This window comes from Tenrec ecaudatus, chromosome 8, assembly GCF_050624435.1.
Source record: "Tenrec ecaudatus isolate mTenEca1 chromosome 8, mTenEca1.hap1, whole genome shotgun sequence".
Classification (NCBI taxonomy): domain Eukaryota; kingdom Metazoa; phylum Chordata; class Mammalia; order Afrosoricida; family Tenrecidae; genus Tenrec; species Tenrec ecaudatus.
The window spans coordinates 90,590,644-90,612,978 of NC_134537.1; the positions used below are offsets into that span (position 1 = coordinate 90,590,644).

Consider the following 22,335-nt stretch of genomic DNA (forward strand, 5'->3'; position numbering starts at 1 on the left):
TTAATAGAACAAAGTATTCTTGAGGGAGTACTTGAGTGGAGGCCCAATGTCCTTCTGTTACCTTAATACTAAACTTATACATATATGCACATAGATCTATTTCCACATCCTCATATATAAATATATTTACATATGTACATGCCTTTATTTAGGTCTCTAGAAATGCCCTTTGCCTCCTAGCTCTTTCCTCTATTTCCTCTTGTCCCACTATCATGCTCAGTCTTCATTTGGGTTTCAGTAATTCCTCTTGGTTAGATTACCCTTGATCACACCCTACCAGGCCTCCTACACCCTCCTTACCACCGATTTGGATCACTTGTTGTTCCCTTGTCCCTGGGTTTGTTAACACCACTACCTTTTCCCCTCCCTCCCCCTCTCCCATGTCCTTCCGGAACTGTCAGTTCCATTGTTTTCTCCTCCAGATTGTTCATCCATCCTATCTTATTTAGACAGACCCGTGGAGATAATAACATGCCCCAAAATAAGACAGAGCAAAACCAAGCAATAATATACAACAAAAACAACAAACCGATGACAAACAAACAAACACGAAACAAAACACAACAAGAAAGAAAAGCTTGTAGTTAGTTCAAAGACTGTTTGTTGGCCTTTAGGAGTGTTTTCTAGTCCATTCTGTTGGGGCACCAAGTCCTGGTCCCAAAGTCCACCATCAGCATTCCTGGGGACCTTGCCGCTCTGTTCCCTTGCTGTTCTGTTGCACCCCCTTAGTATTTTGCCTCGGTGTCGCTGGATCATATCAGGCACAATTCCTACACTGTGTCTCCAGTGTTGTCTCCTGTATGGCTATGGGTCAGTGAGGGACCTCGTGTCTCATAGTGGGACCAGCCATGTGGTCCTCTCTGTAGACTAGCTCCTTTGAACAGGAACATCGTCCTCTAGGCCTGGTGGGCCAGGACGTGCTCCACTCTCTCCTCCTCCCCCTTCATCTGCTCCCGTGTGTTCTGATCAGACATGCCCCTCTCCTGGAGCTGCAGATTCAGTGACATCCACTGAAATAAATTATTCTGGGGGGAGGGGCAGATATCCCTGTAGTTGGGATTGGAGCCGGCCCCTCAGACCATAGTCATAGTTTTAATTTTTTAATTTTTATTCCAGAACTTCCACATTATTTTCCACAAAGACTGTCCCATTTTGCATTCTCACCAATAGTGGAGAAAGGTTCCAATTTCCCCACATCCTAAAGAACATGTTATTTTCTATTGTTATTATTTTTAATCTTAGCCGTCCTAATGGGAATGAAAGAGTATCTCAATGTGGTTTTGATTTGCATCTCTCTGCTAGCTAATGCTGACGAGCATTTTATTCATGTTTGGTGGCCATATGAATGTGTTGTTTGGTGAAATGTCTGTTTAGGTTTTTATGATTGAATTAGTTATCATTTTTGTGGTTATATTGTCAAAAGTTAAGACTCAGGCACCATGCAATGGACTAGGAGGTAGAATAATTCTTAGATTCCTGATGGACATAGAGTTCCTTATTATAGTTTCACAGTTGGTATTTTGTCTCGTAACTTTGCGGCAAAGACTTGGTGAATGAAAGTTTTCAATTTTTGTCAGGTCCCATTTACTTATTTTGTCTTTTTCTGTTTGTGGTTTAGTTATATTCGAAAACTAATTGTTTCAAAGTAGACTTGAGAGACCTGCTTATGTTCTTCTAAGAATTTTATGGTTTTAGTTTGCAAAGAGAGGTCTTTAATCCATTTTGAATTTGTTTCTGTGTGTGGCGTGAGGTATGGATCCTGTTTCATGTTTCTGCATGTGGAGATCTAATCTTCCTAGCACTATTTACTGAAGATATTCTTCTTTCCTCATCGGTTAGTCATGACACCCTTGGCCAAAATCATTTGGCCATAGATATTTGGGTTTATTTCTGGACTCTCGATTCTACTCCAGTGTGTCAATTGTTATACCAGAACCCGGCGCTTTGATTACTGTAGTTGTATACTTTGTTTCAGAATCATGGCGTGTGAGTCCTCTTGCTTGTTCTCTTTGAAAGTCGTCTTAGCTATTCAGGGCCTCTTGCTGTTCTATATAAAGATGAAGACGTATTTTCCCATTTCTGTAAAGGGTGTTGGGGTTTTCGTCAGGGTTGTGTTGAATCTATACATCACTTTGAGTAGTACTGGGGTCCATAGTAAGTCTTTTCATCCTTGAGGACAGAACATGTTTTCACTTTTGCAAGTAGTCTTTAATCTCTTGCTGTACTGTTTTATAGTTTTTATTGTAGAAATCCTTCATAACCCTGGTTACATTTATTCTTAGGTGTTTCATTCTCTTAAATGTTATTCTAAATGGAATTGCTCACCTAATGACCCTTTCTGATTCACCATTGTTGGTGGATAGAAACCCAACTGATTTTGTTTGTTAACCCTCTACCATACAACTTTGCTAAATTCCTCCATTGCTCTAGCAATTTTCTTGTGGGCTCATAGGGATTTCTTACATAGAAGATCATCTCCACAGATAGAGATAATTTTACTTCTTTTCCAATCTTTCTTGCCTTACGGTGCTAGCTAGGAATTCTAATTGGATGGAAGTGGTGACAGCTGCAGCTACTCTTGTCTTGGTCTCTGTTTCAAGGAAAAGCTCGCAGTCCTTCTCCATTAAATGCACTGTTGGTCGTTGGCTTTTCAAACATGCTGTGACTCATTGCATCAACCACTGGGAGTGGCCCGGCTTCCCTATTGCCAGGAGGCTGCCGTCAGACCTACCTCTGTGCCCCATCCTTCTTTATCCTGTTCGGACAGCAGCCGTTCCCCCACAGAACTTCACTTCCACTCGAGGTTTGCTAGGTCATTGCAAGACGGCAAGAAACTCATAGACAATACCCACAACTTATTTAGTTTTTTTCGGGACGTTACTAGGTTACCTCAAGTCAGGAGCAGTAAACAGTAAGGATATAGTCATTGGTCCAGAGCAGGAGCTTTCCTCAGCCAACAGTCAGGTTTTCCTCTGGTCTGCAACCTCTCAGCCACACAGTCCCCTGACTTCTGCCTCCACAGGCCAGGAAGCCAGCCCACTGCTCAGCTTCACAGCCTCACAGTCTCGGTGCCGCTCCTCTGTTCTGTCTCATGGTTTCCTTGCCTCAACCGCTCGTTCCTCTTTTCTCCGCTTCCACCAATTCAGGCAGAGATCTCAAATGTGCTCCCCTGGAGATCTTCTTTCAATGGTCCTGGGATTTTTCTCTCTTCAAAGATGGCTCATCCTTATAGCCAAGGGGGGTGGGGTGGTGGTAACCAAAACGGACCAATTCCTCTATTAGTGTGACACATCCCCTATTTGCCTAGTCCCACCTAATTATTTGGTGGGAGTTAGAGAGACATGTATATAAGAGACATATTAAGAAATTTCGGTCTACTGCAATCATATTGAAAATTCTCCTTTGTAGCCCAATCTTCTTTAAGGTTTTCGTCAAGAAAAGGTGTTGAATTTTATCATTTTTTCCCCTTCTTCCTGCATCCATAATGGTAATCATGTGGCTCTTTTGTTCTATTCATGTGGTATATTATGATGATTGATTTTCTAATCTTGAATCATTCTTGCATTCTTGAAATAAACTCCACTTGGTTCTGGTATAGGACTCCTTTATTATGCTGTTGGATTCTATTCATTAGTATTTTGTTGAGTATTTTTGCATCTATATTCATAAAATAATGGCCTGCATTTTTTTTATCATAAGGTGTTTCATCTTGGTTGGGTATCAGGGTCATGGGTCATGTTTGCTTCATAGAAGGAATTAGGGAGTATATGCTTCATGGGAAGAGTTAGGGAATATTTCTTTGGTCTCTGTTGGATAGAGTTTAAACAGTATTGGTGTAATTACTTCTCAAAAAGTTTGGTAGGAACTTTGGGGTCGGTTACTTATTTATTGTCTTCACTTGTTATAGATCTGCTGAGACTAGATTTTCCTTTGGGTCAGTATACATAGGACAAGTTATAAGAACTTGTCCATTTCATCTAAGTTACCCATTTCCCCCTATATTTTGTTCATAATATTCTGTACTAATTATTTTTGTTTCTATTGGGTCAGTTGTAATGCCCCTTCTTTCACTTTCATTTTAGTTATTTACATCTTTTCTCTTTGCCAGTCTAACTGAGGGCTTGTCAATTTTATTGATCTTTATAAGGAACTAACTTCTGTTTTATTGATTCTATCTATTGTTATCCCAATTTTGATTTATTGGTAACTGCTCTAATGTTTGTTATTTCTTTCTTCTGGTTAAAGGTTAGTTTTTTCTTTTCTCTCTGGTTCCTGGAGTTGTCAAGTGAGGCTGTTAATTGAGATCTTTCTTCTTTATTAATTTTATTTTGTTAAAAAATACTCTTATTGGTATATGATTTACAATCATGCAACCTAAAAGTTCAATTATTAGGATAAATTTCCATCTGAGTACTGTTTTTACTGCATCTCATAAATTTTGGTGTATGTTGCTTTAATTTTCATTCGACTCTAAGAAATCTGTGATTTCTCTTTGGATTTCTTCCTTGACACATTTGCAATTTGATTGCATATTATTTAATTATTTATTATTATTTAAATATTCATTTTAATTTAACTATTCTGTAGCCTAATTTTCTTTATTTTCCTTTTCTCTTTTTTTCCCTGTATGTTTTATTTTCCAGGTTTTATTCTATTATTGATAATCTAAGTCTGTTCCATTGTGGTCAGAGAATATACTTCGTATGGTTTCAATCTTTTAAAATTTATGAAGAGTTGTTTTGTGATCTCAAACGCGGTTTCTCCTGGAGAATGCTCCCTCTCCACTGGAGTAGACTGTACCCTGTGCTGTGGATGGGTGTGGTGTTCAGAAGTTGTCTATTCAATCTAGTTGGTTTATACAGTCACTCAGGTCTTCTGTTGTCTTGCTGATCTTTCTGGATGTTCTGTGCAGTATTGAAAGGGGTGTATTTCAATCTCCAACTATTATAGTAGCACTATCTAGTCTTTCCTTCAATTTTGTCAATGTTTGCTCTCTATATTTAGATGTCTTCTAAATTAATTGAATCTTTTGGCGCTATATAATGCCCATCTTTTTCTTTTGCACTGTTGACTTAAAGTCGACTTTGAATGATACTAAGGTTGCCATCCTCGCTTGCTTTTGGTCCTTAATAGCATGGACTTCAAGGGAGCTTCAGAAAGGTCATGGACAAATGGAATGGAAAAATATTGGGATTTCCCATGAACTTTAAAAATCCTTTTCTTTGTTCCCATCTTTTGTCTTTAAACCCATTAAGAATACCTTATTACTGGCCCTTATATTCGTGGCTTCAGGCTTAAATGTGTCTCTTGTATTCTTGAATCTTGGCTTTTTCTGAGATATTTATTTTTCCACTCTCTACCTTTTGATTGGAGTACGTTTCCCATTTTTGTCCATTGTAACTACTGATAAGAAGTGACTTACTCCTGCTATTTTACTACATATTTTATTGTTCATTTTTAGCCTTCTTTGCCTGTGTTATTGCTTGTTTTGTATTTTGTCCATTTACTGTAGTGAACCTTATTGGTTCCTGTCTTCTTTTCTTTTGTGTCTGTATTTAATATATTTTCTTAGTGGTTATTATGAATATTATAGCTAAGAGCTTGTAGTTTTAGCATTATCTTTATTCAGTATATTAAAGTGTATAAAAGCATTGTAAAAATATAATATTTATGTTGAATGAAAGCATAAGTTAACTTCAGCAAGATAGAAGAAATTCTATACCTATATCATTCCTTTACCCTCTTTTGTTGTGATTATCAATAATTACTTCTTTATGGTTCATATGCCCTTAGCGTAATTTTATCTTTGCTTTTCTGTTACAGTAAAGCATTAAGGGCAAAACATTTAGAATTATCAAGCATGAATACCTTATATTTGTCTCTATATTTCCCTTTATTAGGAAACTTTCTTTTTAATGTATGTCTTTGAATTACTTTCTAATACCCTTTCCCTTTCAATTACAGAACTTCCCTTAATATTTTTCTAGTTTTTTAATTTATTTTAAAAAAATTTAAAAAATCATTTTATTGGAGGCTCGTGCAATTCTTATCACGATCCACACATATACCCATTGTGTCAAGCACATTTGTACATTTGTTGCCATCATCATTCTCAAAACATTTGCTTTCTACTTGAGCCCTTGGTATCAGCTCCTCATTTTCCCCACCTCCCTCCCTGCTCCCCACCATGGACCCTTTATAATTTATAAATTATTATTATTTTGTCATATCTTATACTGTCCGATGTCTCTCTTCACACACTTTTCTGTTGTCCATCCTCCAGGGAGGAGGTTATATGTAGATCCTTGTAATTGGTCCTCCCTTTCTACCCCACTCTCCTCCACCCTCCAGATATCGCCACTCTCACCACTGGTCCTAAAGGGATCGTCTTTCCTGGATTCCCTGCGTTTCCAGTTCCTATCTGTACCAGTGTACAACCTCTGGTCTATCCAGATTTGTAAGGTAGAATTGGGATCATGTTATTTGGAAGAGGAAGAATTTAAGAACTAGAGGAAAGTTTTATGTTTCATCATTGCTAGCCTGCACCCTGCTTGGCTCGTCTCTTCTCCATGACCCTTCAGTAAGGGGGTGTCCAGTTGCCTACAGATGGGCTTTGGATCTCCAATCTGCACTCCCCCTCATTTACAATGATATGATTTTTTTCTTTGATGTCTGATACCTGGTCCCTTCTACACCTCATGATTGCACAGGCTGGTGTGCTTCTTTCATGTGGGCTTTGATGCTTCTGAGCTAGATGGCTGCTTGTTTACCTTCAAGCCTTTAAGACCCCTGATGCTATATCTTTTGATTGCTGGGCACCATCAGCTTTCTTCGCCACATTTGCTTACACACCCATTTGCCTTCAGCGATTGTGTTGGGAAGGTTTGCATCATGGAATGCCAATTTAATAGAACACAGTGTTCTTGCATTGAGTAGGCACTTTAGTGGAGGTCCAATTTTTTGTACGTTGGTCTGGTGGATATCAACTCCTAGCTTCTGTTTCTCTAGGAATGTTTTACTTTCACCTGCATTCTTGAAGTATAGTTTCACTGTATTCTTGGTTGACAGCTATTCAATTTTGGTGCTTCAAATACATCATTCCATTACCTCTGGCTTCTGATCTTTCTGTGCAAAATTGGCACTTAACCTTACTAGAGATACTTTTTGTGTGATTGTTTATCTCTCACTGCTTGTAGGACTCTGTCATTAATTTTGAGTTTATCCTGCTTGGGGTTCCTTAAGCTTCTTGGATTTGTCTGTTCATGTCCTTTCTTAGGTTGAGCACATTTTCTTTCCTTTTTTTATCTTTGTTATTTTATTTTCTTTTTCTTAAACCACTTTATTGGGGGCTTATCCAACGCTTACCACAATCCATACATACATCAATTGTGCCAACACATTCATACATTTATTGCCATTATCATTCTCAAAACATTTTCTTCCTACTTGAATCCTTGGTATCAGCTCCTCTTTTATCCCCCTCCTTCCCCAACTCCTCTCCCTCAGAAACCCTTGATAATTTATAAATGATTATTTTTTCATAGCTTACACTGTTCAATGTCTCCCTTCACCCACTTTTCTGTTGTCTATCCCCTTGTGATAGATCCTTGTGATTGGTTCCCCCTTTCTACCCCACCTTCCCCTTCCCCTCCTGGTATTGCTACTCTCATTATTGGTCCTGAAGGGTTTATCTGTTCTGGATTCCCTGTGTTTCCAGTTCTGCGTGTGTGTGTGTGTGTGTTTGTATGTGTGTTTCCAGTTCTTATCTGTACCAGTGTACATCCTCTAGTCTAGCTGGATTTGTAAGGTAGAATTGGAATCATGTTATTGGGTGGGGAAGGGGGAGGAAGAATTAAGGAAGTAGAGGAAAGTTGTATGTTTCATCGTTACTACACTGCACCCTGACTGGCTTATCTCCTCCCCTTGACCCTTTTGTAAGGGGATGTCCAGTTGCCTACAGGTATACTTTGGGTCTCCACTCTGCACTCCCCCTCATTCACAATGATATGACTTTTTGTTCTTTGATGCCTGATACCTGATCCTATCGATACCTCATGATTACACAGGATGGTGTGCTTCTTCCATGTGGGCTTTGTTGCTTCTGTGCTAGATGACTGCTTGTTTACCTTCAAGCCTTTAAGACCCCAGACGCTATATCTTTTGATAGCTGGGCACCATCAGCTTTCTTTACCACATTTGTTTATGCACCCATTTGTCTCCAGCAATTGTGTCAGGAAGGTAAACATCATGAAGTGCCAGTTTAATAGAATTAGTGTTCTTGCGTTGAGGGAGTACTTGAATAGAGGCCCAATGTCCATCTGCTACCTTAATACTAAACCTATAAATATATGCACATAGATCTATTTCCCTATTATAATATATAAATATATTTAAATATGTACATATAAATATATTTACATATGTACATGCCTGTATTTAGACCTCTATAAATGTCCTTTGACTCCTAGTTCTTTCCTTTATTTTCCTCTTGTCCCACTATCATGCTCACACTTCATTTGGGTTTCAGTAATTCCTGTTGGTTACATTGCCCTTGATCAAGTCCTACCAGGCCTCCTGCACCCTCCTTGCCACTGATTTTGGATCACTTGTTGTTCCCTTGTCCCTGGGTTTGTCAACACCTTTCCCCCACCTCCTCCTCTTCCATGTACTCCCCACCTCAACCGTCAGTCCCCTTGTTTTTTCCTCCAGATTGTTTATCGTGCCTATCTTATCTAGATAGACCTATAGAGATAATAATATGCACAAAAAACAAGACAGTAAAACAAAGCAACAAAAGAAAACAACAACAAAACTCCAAAGACAAAAAAAAAATACCTGTAAATAGTTGAAGGTCTGTTTGTTGACCTCTAGGAGTGTTTTCCGGTGGAGTCTGATGGGGTGCCACGCCTTGTCCCCAAAGTCTGTTTTGGTATTCCCTGGGGACTTCCTTGCTCTGCTCCCTTTGCTGTTGTGTTGCACACCCTTAGTGTTTTGCCTTGGTGTGATGGGGTCAGATCAGGGGCAATTCCTGAACTGTGTCTCTAGTGTTGTCCCCTGTAGGGCTATGGGTCAGTGAGGGATTGAGCACATTTTCTGTCATTTCTTTTCTTGAACTATTCTTTCTGTCCTTCTCTCTCCGCCCCTCCTCTCCTTCTGGGATGCCTATGATGCAGATATTAAGCCTCTGCAGTTGCCTCATAATTCCATACATTGTGCTCAGCCTTCTCAAACCTCTGTTCTGGTTGCTCTTCTGCATCATAATTTAACTGTCTTATGTTCTAATTGGAGGGCTGATGGTATAGTGGTTGTGCCTGGGGCTGCGATCCTCATGATCTGCAGTTTGAAACCACAGCAGCCCCTTGGGAGAAAGCCTGGGCTTTCTACTCCTGTTAACAGTCACGGCCTTGGAAACCCACAGGGGTCGCTATGAGCCAGCATTGACTCTAGGGCACTGAGTTTTCATTTATTTACTTTTTTAACCTTCTCAGCAGGTGTCCTGGTAGCATGGATTACCAGTTGGGCTGCTAGCCACAAGCTCAGCCATTTGAACGCAACAGCTGTCCCAGAGGAGGAAGAGGAGGCGTTCTGCTCCTACAGAAATATCCTTCCTTTCCCCCAGTACTTAGTGATTTTGTCTGCACTTCTTTCTGTAAGAGACACTTAGTTTAGGCCTTTGGTACTTGTTTACTAGCTCTCCTCCCTCTCTGATAGCTCCTTCTCTGCCCTTGGTTCAGTGGGATTCAAAACTTCCAGATCTCAGTTTTCAAGTTTCTCTGTCTCCCAAAACACCAGAGAACACACTGTGCAAGTCAGTCCACCAGCTGGTACTGCCACTCAGGCAAGGGAGCATCTACTCATCAATTGGGTCACTATCAGCCACAGTCCCCTCTCTCTGATTATTACTTCCTTTTTCGCTATTTTCACAATCACATGTTTAGTTTGTAAACCCCAGCTAGGGATTCCCTTTTGGGGTTGGGTGCTACCCTCCAGTTTTGCACAAGACTCTGCTAGTCAGTAGACATTGCCAGTATGCAGGCTGGTACTCAGGTAAGCCTAGGCAGATTTTCCTGTATTGTAGGTGGAAGAGGGGTGGACACTCTCTAGAAAGATCTTTGAGAGGATCTGTCTTACTGGTTTCAGAGTCCCAGTGGTTTGGAGGGTGATTGTGGGGACAGTGTCCACTTCAGGGGCCCACCCCCTGACTTCACCGTGGGGGATTTTCCATAGGAGTTTGTATCAGTCCAACATCTGACAGTTACTGGTCGGGGGAGCAGTTGTCACTCCACCTGTGTGACCTCCCTGGAGGTCTACCTGGTAGCTATAGGAGCTCGCTCCATACTTTGTAGACTGTGGTGTAGCCTCCGCTCACGATGCCTGCTTCCTCTCACATAGCAGCCTTAGTTGGCAGTTGCCAGTGCTGACTGTTAAGAGGGTGCGGGCAGACCCAAATTGATCTCCAGGAAGGCCTGTCCTGTTCATGTCACAGGCCTTACATGCCGGGTGCACAGGGAGCTAGGTAGAATGGTGACTTGGGAACAGTCTCTCTGGTGGTGGCCTTCGGTAGAAGTGGGCAACATCCTGGTAACCAGTCATTACAGGTGGAGGAAGGAGGTCAAGCTTTGGTCAGGTCCTCACAAAGGACTAGCAGAAGCCCACCTATAGATTATTATTATTTTTTTTTGAGGGAAACCTTTGCTCAAATCTCCTGTTTCCTAACCCACAGTAGCTTCAGCCAGCAGCCCTCAGCACCAACCGGAAGTGAGGGCATCCTAACGTGAATGGACTCTCTTGGAGGATTGGCCTGTTGGCTGTAGGGGTCAGAGCTATGGCGATTGCAAGGAGGCAGGTCCAATGTTGACTACAGGAGCAGATTCCAGTGCAGGCCCCCTTCTGTCACAATCCACAGCTGGCTTGCTGTCGCAATCCACAGCAGCATCTGGGGGGAGCAGGGGCTGTCGTGCTCCAATGAACCCCCAAGGAGTCTGCCTTGTTGCCATCAGGAAGCCCCCCCCCTCCCAAAGCGGGTATTGTCTGTGGGTGTGGCTTCCACCAAAGAAGACTGCTCCCTACTAAGTTGCCTTGGCAGAAGTTCTTAGCTCTGACAGACATGGGGAGCAGACAGACCGGGACTGCCTCCCTGTTGGTCCCAGAGGGTGGACCTGCGGTGTAGACAAGGAGGTCAGTGGAGTGTTTTCTGTGGGAGCAGAGTCCACTGCATGGGCTTCTGTAGCAATTCGCAGTAGGGTTGCCGCCCGCCGTGTCCGAGTGGGAGAGACGCTGGCCCGCTCCACCCATTTGCCTGGAGAGGTTGGCCTTGTTGATTTCCAGGCTGAGGCTTGGGTGCTGTCTCTCTGCCCAAGCGGGGACTGCTGTGGTTAGGGGAGCAGCTTCTTTGGGGGCTAGTTTCCCAGGTCCCGCGGCCAGTGGCCCATGTGACTGAGGGCAGGGCCGGGCCGTCAGGGTTGGAGCAGTGATTTTTCTATCCCCGCTGCTCTCTACAGCCCCCCAGTTCAGAGCCCCTCAACCAAAGCCCGTTTCCCTGCTGTATGTGGGAGGGAGGATCGGAACGCTGGTTTGTTTGTGCTGTCATCTTCCCAGAATTCCCCTGCATGTCTTGAATTTTTTTCCCTTCTTCTAGAAAATTTACCAAGTTTTAGTCCAGGGGGTTTACATTTCCCACCCCTTAGCAAAAGCTTTCAGTGTTCAAGCTCCCACTGGAAACCACCGGGGCTATAATTACACCGGCATTAGCTCAGCAACATGCTGAGAGGAGCCGGACGGAGCACCTGGGGAACCTAAAAGCAGCCACAGGCCTAAATTAGCTGCTGTTCCCGTTTGCAGTTGTCACCTTGCTCCTCTCTGGGGCCTTCTCCTGCAGCCTCTCTTCCCCACCTCAACCACAGGCTGCCGCTCTGCTCTGCACCCCGCCCTCCTCCCCTCCTCCCTCTCCCCTCCATTACCTGCACCTCTCCCCGCCCCCGCCCACCCAACCAGCCAGCCCCACAGTTGCACTGAGCGCTGAAGAACAACCTGGCTGACTGGTGGGGAGAACCTGGTGGGCATTCTCCCCAGAATAGCCTTTGGGCTGGCAGGCAGCTTTAGGTTCCTTACACCTGTGCTGAAGGAGTGGCGCAGTGGAGGGCAGTTGAGGAAATGTCCTGGGGAGCCAAATGCCCTAATGGGGTGACAGGGGCTTGTATCTCTGGAGGCCCTGTTTGGCTCCCTTTGCCACTTCACCTCTGTACTCCCCCTTTCGAGCTCTCTCTTCCGAAGCCTGTCTTGAATCGCTCTGTTCCTCCCTTGGCCCCTGCTGGTCCAGCCATTGCCCCTGCTGGTCCCTCGGTCAGGACTTCTTTCCGGTGTGTCTTGTTAGTCTTATTCTTCTGCTTCCTTTCTGATGCTTGCCTTGACTCCCGCCCCGGCCCCACCCCCAGACCTGTACCCCTGCAGCCCCTGCACCTCCCTGCCATGGTGAACGTCTGGGTGGTGTTGCCTGTGCTTCGTGTCGCCAGCTCGGCGTCTCCTCCAGGGCTGTGATCCCGTGGTCTGAGGAAGAGGTTGGCACGTAGTGAAAAGAAAACACCATACAAACCAATGGATGTAACGTTGACTCCAGCCTGTGGGGGTGTGCGGCTGAACTGTTCTCCTCAGGAGGGGCAGTGGCTAACCTTCCCCACGTGGCTCGTCCAGCCTCCCTTTCAGAGCCTCTCTGGGCAGAGGGAAACCTTCCTCCCCGAGGCTATCAGTCGAGTGCAATGCTGTTCGCCCCACGCAGGCAGATGCTGTCGCTGCTGTCAAGCAGGCCCCTGCCTCTCGGGGGTCCTGGGGCCTCTGAGGGTTTTCTTATCTGTCCTTGTTAGGGACATAGAGAGCCAGGATCTCTCATCCGCAGGTACCCGATACAGATTTGCTTATTGAATAGTTAGGAAAACAAGCGTGAGGTTGTTTCTCCCTGTGTCTTAATCTCCCGTGCGGTTTTAGAAGGAGAGGGAATGCCTCTCTTGTTGCCTTTGTCCACAGCTGCTGTGGACCAGGCCCAGGGTTGTGGTGGGTGGTTCAGTCTTTGCTGATCATTCCCTGATTTTCATTTCAGAGCTACTTCTGGTGGTCTCCTACATGGATACTTCTGCCCCCCGCCCCAAGAGTTTCACTGGCATATCATTCACATATCATACAATTCATTCGTCCCAACACCTCCACAAGTATTGTATGATCATCACCACAATCAACTCTGGAACATTTTTTGCATTCTTGTACTCAGTGTATTAGCTCCTCATTTGCCCCCAACCCCCCTGCCATCCACACGGAGACTTCTATCGTAAGCTCTGCAAAAGCCAGAATCTGCGTAAGGTGGAAACCTGCCAGAGAAGGAAAACGGCAGATGTTTCCCATTACAATGAGCAATCGAAAAGTGGTGCAAGCCTGCCCGCTATCAAAGGCAGACAACGCTTGAGACCCAGAAAACAACAAGACAGCCCCGTTGAGTGGGGCTTTCCCAGGTTCCACTGCATATCATTGTGTGCGGACTGAGGCCTGCCTCTTCGGTATCAGTTTTGCTTGCTTCATTTGAGTTGGGAGTCCTGGTGGCGTAGAGGTTACACATTGGGCTCCTAAGGGCAAGATCAGCAGTTGGGAACCACCAGTCGCTCTGTAGGAGATAGCCGAGGCTTTCTACTCCTGTAAAGAGTGACAGTCTGAGAAATCCACAAGGGCAGTTCCATCCTGTCCCATTGGGTCCCTGTGAGTCAGAATCGTTGTAATGGCAGTCAGGGAATGAGGCTTTGCTCACATTCTTGAGTGCTCGTTATCAAGTGTACACTATTTGAAGGGCAGTTTATTTTTTCACTCACCAAATACTTATTGAGCACCTACTTTGTGCCAAACCCTGTACTGGGGACTGTGGACAGAGCAGCCCATGGAACAGCCAACCCCTTGTCCACAGAGCTTAGTGTTGGATACAGACAAGCAAATACACGGGTGGCTGTCCAGTGGGACTGGTGAGGAGGGGTGTGCGGAAGCACTGCTCAGGGGAAGGAGTACAGGCAATGAGGGCGGCATCGGAAGCGCCCTCTTGATGGGATAACATTTCAGCAGAGACCTGAAAATGGAGGAAATGGGAGCTGCTGCTTCTGTGATGGCTAGTCACCCAGGCAGAGGGAACAACCAATGGAAAAGTCCCCGAGGTCAAGGCCAAGTTTGGTGTGCTCCAAGTAGAGCAAGGAGGCCAGCATGGCTGGGATGGAGTGAGAAACAAAACCAAACCAAACCCGCTGCCTTCCAGTCAATTCTGACTCATAGCGACCCCCTAGACAATAGAACTGTCCCCCAGGGCTTCAAGGCTGTAACCCTTTATAGGAGCAGACAGCCTTATCATTCTCCCTCCAGGTGGAGGGAGCCCATGCTGGTCTGAGTTCACCACCGGGGATGCAGGCATGGAGTGAGTCTGGTGAGAGGAGTAAGAACAAGGATCTGCAGGGACCCTCTAGAGCCGCATAGAAATGCCTTGCACATCACATGTGTCATTTAAAATTTCCCTCCAGCCACATGAACAAAGGAAAGAGGACAGGTAAACTTTATTTGAATAATATGATCCATATAACATACCATAGCCACTTCCACACCTAATCCAGGTTAAATTATTGAGCTAATTTGCATTCTTTATCCCTTTCTGATGAAGTTTTAAACATCTGGTGTGCATTTTCAGAATCTGGTCGCGCCTCTCATTTCAGCCCAGCCATGTCCAGTAGCCCCGAGGGGCTGGCTGCTCCTGGCGCAGGCGGAGTGGCTGCAGAGACCTGTAGGTCATTCTAAGGACTTGGCTGTGCAGGCGAGTGGAAAGCCCGTGGCAGGTTCGGGGCCCAGGGATGATGGCTCTTACTTATGTGCTGGAAGGTCCGCTCTAACTGCTGTGTGCTATTGTGGGACAGGGGTGGGGCATGAGGGCAGAGCAAGGTGAATTATTACAATAAGTCAGGCGACCAATGGTGGCAACCTGGACCAAGGCGGTAGCAGAGGTGGGGGTGAGCAGTGGTTGGCTTTTGAATATAGTTTGAAGGTAGAACTTCCAAGTTTTGTGATACAATGTGTGAAAGGATCCAGAGTCAGAAGCTCTGAGAACTGTGGCCTGAGCAGCTGTAGGGAAGACTGTCGGTAGGCAGGGGACAGGCTTTGGGGAGAAGGGTCGGTAGGCCAGGGGACAGGCTTTGGGGAGAAGGGGAGTTTGGTTTGGGACATGGTTGAGTCTGAGCTGCAGGTCTGAACCTTTTAAGTTGAGTTGCCAAATGGGCAGTTGGGTGGTGACATCTGGAGTTCAGAGAGGGGGTCTTGTCTAGCGCTCCAACAGTGGGGTGACAACATTCGAGGCTATGATGAGATCTCCTAGGGCAGCGGTTCTCAACCTGTGGTTCTCGATCCCTTGGGGGTTGAATGACTCTTCCACAGAGGCCGCCTGATTCATAACAGTGGCAAAATGACAGTTATGAAGTAGCAACGGAACGAAATGTATGTTTAGGGGGTCGCCACAACATGAGGAACTGTATTAAAGGGTCGCGGCATTAGGAAGGTTGAGCACCACTGTTCTAGGGAGCAGGTAGAGTGAGAGAAGGGAAGGACAGATGGAGTCCTGGGGCACCCAGGGTCAGGGAGCTGAGGAAAGGAGGAGCAAGCAGCCAAACAGGCAGAGGAGAGCCGAGGGAGCCAACTGGGAGGAAGGTAAGAGAGACAGACAGCAATTGGGGAAAGGGATGGAGGCCGCGGGGAGTGACCGGCCATGGCAGATGCTGATGGACTAAGTAAGTGGAGACCTGAGGACTCACAGCTGTTGACAAAAGGCCTTTCTGTGAAGCGGCGGAGGTGGGATGGGGCGGGGATGCCAGGCTGGAGTGGGGTCAAGATCGGGCCAGAAGAGAGAAATGAGACAGCTGGACAGACAACTCATTTGAAGTCTCACTTTAGTGGAGTGGGAAAAATGGGGTGGTATTGTGAGAATGGTGTATGGTCATAAGGAAGTTTCCCTCTTTTTACTCCTTTAACACGGGGACGATCTAGTAGATAGGGCAAAGGTATGATATGTGGGCAAGAAAAGGGAATGGACTGCCTCACTCATGCTCACAACAGCTGGACATGTGAAGCAGCTGTGGCATATTTTGCAGACAAGGAAACTGAGGCAAATGTTCAGAAACTTGTTACGTAGCAAATTAGTAGCAGAGGCAGAAGTTGAACTCAGATGGTGCCGTTCCAGAGTGCCCCGCCATAACCACTCTGCCGTACGGCCACTTGGCTCTTTATATTTGTGAGCTCTTTGAGAGGCGAACCTTCTCTTATACTTTTCTGTCCAACTCAGCACCTTGCAGAGGACAGTGCAGAGGTGGAGTTTGAAAGCTCTTTAATGATCATATGACCAGAGTTATGTGCAGGAGATTAGTTCAGTCACCTGGGCTCACCAGAGGGAGGGAAAGAGAGGCTCCTCCTTGGGTCTTCCTTGCCACACAGCACGGAGCGGGGCTCAGTAACTATTGAGACTCTGTGTTGGGCGGCTGGAGAATGAATGAAAAGTGCCAGGCCATCCTAGACTGTGCGTAAGCTGATGGTACGTTGGTGCGGATCTGGTGTTGGCCCAGGTTTGTTACTAGCGCTCTGGGTGGCCTTGGGCCAGTCACTTGCCCCCTCCAAGCCTCAGTTTCCTCATCTGTAAAGAGGTTGAATGAGGAGGTCTGGGGTGGCTCCTATCAGCTCCCACTAGGGTAGAACTTGTGAGGAAATCATGTGCAGAGTGAATTTCCTGCACCCCTCCTCCACGACCGGCTATCAGGATGGCCAGGAGGCACATTTTGGGTAGACAGTGTCTGGTGGTGGGGGATGGTGTGGTCTTGTGGGCCGAGGGCGGTCACCGCGGGAACATGATTCCTGGACATCCTGCTTATTTGGTGCCCCAGGGCATGGCATCAGACCCCAGGGCCCCAGCTTCCCCGCTCTTTGGTTGGCTCTGCACTTGACCTTTTTAGGTGCCTGCCTGCACATCAACCCTCACTGGGACGCTGCTGGGACCTTCACCGGGGGCTTCCTTCTCAGGTTTCTTCCACAGGTAGCACCCTGCCTCTCCCACCCCCAACCTCATAAGGGGCTTTGTTTTGAGCCGAGTTTGGGTGGCCTCCATGGTGGGGGTGACGAGGGTGGTAGTGGTTTTGGATGCTGGGGCAGGGGTGTGGAAGGTCCCATGATGCAGAGTTGACACACATGGAAGGCAGTGGCGTGCCGCTGCGTGCAGTGTGCTGCGGCCGGAGGAGCGGTAGGGCCAGACTCAGCTCAACTGCTGCCTGGTGGTGTGATCTTCAGCCCGTCTCTTCATTTTCCTATCTCCCATATTGGTAAAAGGGGCCATTCACACCCAATTGCTTGCCTGTTAGGCTTGGGATCTATTTTAAGGAGGATGTGGGATGAATCATCTGCATCCACACAGTTTGCTGTACATCCCACTGTAGCCTCCCTTGTATCCAGCAGTGTCTTACGAACCACAGCCTTACAGAAGGGAGGCCCTATGGAGTCACCCCCATTTTACAGATGAGGAGAGTGAGGCAGTGTGGTGACCTGATGGGGTAGTGGGTTAAGTGCTGGGCTGCCAACCTCCAGGCCATTAGTTTGAAACTTTCTCCACGGGAGCAAAATGAGGCTTTCCTGTCCCGTCAAGACTTCCAGTCTCGGAAACTCACAGGGCCCAGTTCTACCCCATCTCCATGAGATGGAAAGGACTCTCTGGCAGTGAGGTTGGAGCGTGTGTTTCTGAGACTGAGCAGAGAGCAGCCACTGACAGTGCGCTGAACAGTGGGAGGGTCCCCAAGTGTGCAGCGGTGCCTGTGTTCTCCACTGGGTCTATGCGGGCCTCTGATCTGCTCTCTCCTTCCTCCTCCAGGGACAGGGGCAGACCCGGTGGTCAGTGCCAAGAGTAACCACTGCCTGGACGCTGCCAAGGCCTGCAACCTGAATGACAACTGCAAGAAGCTGCGCTCGTCCTACATCTCCATCTGCAACCGCGATCTCTCGACCACGGAGCGCTGCAACCGCCGCAAGTGCCACAAGGCCCTGCGCCAGTTCTTTGACCGGGTGCCCAGCGAGTATACCTACCGCATGCTCTTCTGCTCCTGCCAAGACCAGGCATGCGCGGAGCGCCGCCGGCAGACCATCGTGCCCAGCTGCTCGTACGAGGAAAAGGAGAAACCCAACTGCCTGGACCTCCGCAGTGTGTGCCGGACCGACCACCTGTGCCGGTAAGAGTGCCCGCCCCTGCCTGTTCCGCCCTGCAGGGTGTCCTTCTTCCTCTGCTTTCCCTGGGGCTCCTCAGACTGTGAGGACCCAGCAAAACGAGTACTCCAAGGAGTTGAAGTTGACTGGGACATTCTCAGACTGACCTGTTGTTGTCCATCCATTAATCCGTGCACCCACCCATGAACCCGCTCACTCACTCACTCACTCACTCACTCACTCACTCACTCACTCACTCACTCACTCACTCACTCACTCACTCACTCATCACTGCACGCATTCAGTCAGCCGCGCTGTTTATCTGTGACGTACCTGGCCTCATGCCAAGCTCTGTGAAGGAAACCATTGAAGCTTTCATTTAAAACCCAGAGAGCCTTAACTTTAGAAGGACCTGCAGCCAATTCAGTCCCACTTCTACGGAATCCCCACCTCCGACTCCAACAGAGGCCGTGTGGCTCTCAGGGATGTGCCCGCTGCCCCTGAGCTGCTGCCCCTGAGCTGCTTCTGACTCACAGTGACCCCAGAGGACAGAGGGGAAGGGCTCTATAGGGTTTCTAAGGTGGAAAATCTTTATGGGAGCAGACTGCTGCCACATTCTTTCTCCCGTGGAGAGGCAAGTGGGTTTGAACTGCTGGTCTTGTGGTTATCAGATCAATGCTTAACCCAGTACACCACTAGGGCTCCTTTATCAGGGAATGGGCTCCTGTCCATCACGAAGAGATAGCCCATTCCACCATGGCAGCTGAGCCCGCCAAGTGCTGGGGTAAAGCATGGCCCTGGAGTCTGACGGCTTTGGGTTTGAATCCCGACCTCCCGTTTACTAGCTGGGTGCCTTGAGTCCATTAGGAAAAAAATTCCCGAGTTCCCATTCCTTACATTGTGCATTGGGCATAAAACAGCCTACTTTGCAGAGCTATTGGAAAGATTGGCTTGCACAATAAGTGCCCACCACTTAGCACACAACCTGGCATATATTCAATGCTTAATAAAATGTTGAGAAGTCCAATGATTGAGAAGGGCTTATTGTCATTACTTTTTGTTGTAGGGAGTGGAAGTTTCCCTTTTAGGTCTGTTTTCTTTCTTATTCACATACTGTCCGTACACGGAGCCCCGGCTGTGTGCTGAGCCCTGGAAATGCAGGGGGGAACGCGATGCCTCCGCAGGTGGCTCGGCCACAGGTGACTTTCTCTCCGGGATGGCACACTGACCTGGGCTAAGGTGGTGCCCGCAAGGGCAGAGGAAGGGAGGCTGCTTTTACATGACTGCTCAGTAGAATTGACGGGACAGGGGACTAGCTAAAAGCTCCCTGAGGTCAAGGCCACTTCTGTTTTGTTAACTCCATGTCTTAGTCTTGCACATAGAGTCTCGCATGTGGTGAGCCCTTTGTCCACATTTGGTGAATGGAAATAGTTAATGGTGAATGCCATGTGTCAGCTGGATAACTACGGGGTGACAGGCCATTCAGTGGTGGTGCTGTCCACATTGCTTTTGAGGTGCCTGTGGGACGTCCCCATAGCAAAGTCAGGGTCAAGGGTGAGGGTCCAGGGTTTGCCCACGAGGGTCTGGAACCTGGTTAAAAGCCTGGAGTTGAGAGATGGTTTGGGAGTTTGGAGGCACCACATTGGTGATTAAGGGCACAAGAGTGAATGAGTCCGTGTCTTGGCTGCCAAGATAAAGTCTAAGCTGGAGACAGCTTTTAAAGGCAGGTCGGAGGAAGTAGATCCAGGGGGACACTGGGGCGGTGGGGAGACAATCAGGAGAGAGTTGGTCCAGAAATCAGAGGAGAAAGGGCTTTCTGGAGGAGAGAAAGGGGGACACATGGCCTCACAGAGTGTCTGTGAGTGTGTGTGTGTGGGTGTGTACATTGTACGTGGAATTGGCAATCCACATGTGCATTGTGTAAGGTGTGTGTATCTTGTGTATGATGTGCGTGTACATTGTGTTTGTGTGATCTATGGGGGGTGTGCACTGTGTTTGATGTGTCTTACAACTTATCAGCAAGGGGGTACCGATCGCAATGATGACACAGAGCACCCCGCCCGGGTAAGGGAGACAGCAGTCAGTATAAGATATGAAAAAATAATAATTTATCAAGGGGTCACGAGTGGGGAAAGGGGGATGGAGGGAAAAAGAGGAGCTGATACTAAGGGCTCCAATACAAAGTAAGGGTTTAGAAAATAATGAGGGCAACATATGTACAAATATGCTTGATACAATGGATGTACGGATTGTTATAAGAGCTGTAAGAGTCCCCAATAAAATGATCTTAAAAAAATACAACCCATTGCCCACAGAAACAGATGGAGGTGATTTGCGCGAGCACTATGTGGGACAGTGGAGTAGTGAGAAGTGGAGACAGCTCTCGGCAGGAGGAGGGAGCGGAGAAACCTCGCAGTCACTGAGCGTGGGCTCTGAGCTTCCTGGTTTGCTGAGGAGAAAAACCGAATTCTCCAAACGTGATAGAAACCAACCCGACTCGCTGCCATAGAGTGTTCTGACTCATAGGAACCCATTGGGCCGAGTAGAACTGTTCCCTGGGATTTCCAAAGCTGTCAATCTTTATGGGAGCTGACACATCTCATTTTTCTCCCACGGAGTGGCTGGTGGATCCAAACTGCGGACCTTGCAGTTAGTAGCCCTGTGTAACCGATGGAGCTACCGGGGCTCCTAGAAAGAAGGGAGTGTGGTACTTCCTAAAGGGAAGCATCTTCTCTCTGACAGAGACCAAATTTGGACCTACCCACCCCAACCCTGTAGCGGGCGAGTCGATTCTGCCCATCTTGACCCCAGGGGTGCAGAGTGGGACGGCTCGTGGAGTTTTCTTGGTGGCGATGGAAGCCTTTCTTTGACAGTGCTCTGCTGGGTGGGCTAGAAAGCTACCCACCAGCCAAGCGCTTTGGATTTCGCCAGGAAGAGGCTTTGTTCAGAAAGAAAGACCATTACCGCAGGGAGAAGCCTTCTGTCGCAGAGATCTCAGACATCTGCAGACACCTCACGATCAACCAGCAAAAGACGCCTCCTTTCAGATGAGGAGGGGTGGCCAGAGATTAGCAGGACCTTGCAGGGGACAGCTGGACCTGCGAGGGGGAAGTGACCAGTGGGGCTCGGCAATTATCGTTATTAAAATAATACTTTATTTTTGCTTTAGATAACTTAAGAAAGGCCTTTTGCAGCAGGTACTGTTTGATTTCTTGACGGCTGCTTTCCTGGATGTTGATTGTTGATCTGAGTTGAATGGAATCCTTGACTGCTTCAATTTTTTATTTCTATCTCCACAATGTTGTTTATTGGCCCGGTTGTGAGAATCTTCTTTTTCTTTAGAGCTTATTTCCAGGAGGGATAATATAGTGTGGCTTCTAAGGAGTCTCTGTAGGGCCCTGAAGGAGATCTAGGAGCCAGTGAACCTGGAGACTTGGGGAATGTCTGTGTCTGTTGAAAGAACCCAAGTTATTTTCATGTTTTCTAACCTGCTGTTAGTAGAAGCTTGGACTAAGAGGACTGAGTGATAAACTTTCCATTGTGAAACCAGAAAAGTGTTCAAACAAGGTCAAGGCTTAAAAGGGTCAAGGACTGAGCAATCCCAGAAGACACTGAGCGAAGCAGACAGGCTTCAGGCTCTGGGATATAAATTTAAACAACAGAGACCTCAGGGCTTGTGAAAAATGCTGTGTCTCCGAAATTATTGAGTTAGTTTCGTATTACAGCAGAATGAAGTGTCTTCAACTTTTTCCAGTCGAGACCCCTTTTCCCCAGAGAAACTTACCACATGGGCAAGCGCTGCCGGAGACAACTCGGATTCATGACAAGTGTGAATTTGGATTCATATTTGGGTTCTTTTACTGTTGCCAAATGTTTCTTGGCCCCCACATTCAGTTACACTGTCCCATATGGGGCCGCGAGCCACTGTTTAAGAGGCTCGGGGACAGTGGGAGGGATGCTGTAGGACAAACAGGTGATGGGTGGTCTTGGAAGTGGTGGCTTTGGTGACCCTGGGGCCAGGCCATCTGTCGTCACCATGCTCCTGGTCTCCCAAGTGGTTCTGGGTGGGCCATTTCACTCCGTGTGAGCCCACTTTCT

At 46.9% G+C, this 22,335-nt stretch overlaps 1 protein-coding gene across 2 annotated transcripts in view; it reads left to right on the forward strand.

Moving 5' to 3' along the window:
• GFRA2 (GDNF family receptor alpha 2) overlaps positions 1–22,335 on the forward strand; it is a 113,978-nt gene that overhangs the window by 35,957 nt on the left and 55,686 nt on the right. For both annotated transcript variants that reach the window (XM_075556559.1, XM_075556558.1), the window contains exon 4: positions 17,909–18,263. In XM_075556559.1, coding sequence (XP_075412674.1) covers positions 17,909–18,263 — 355 coding nt within the window. The remainder of the gene's footprint in view (positions 1–17,908; positions 18,264–22,335) is intronic.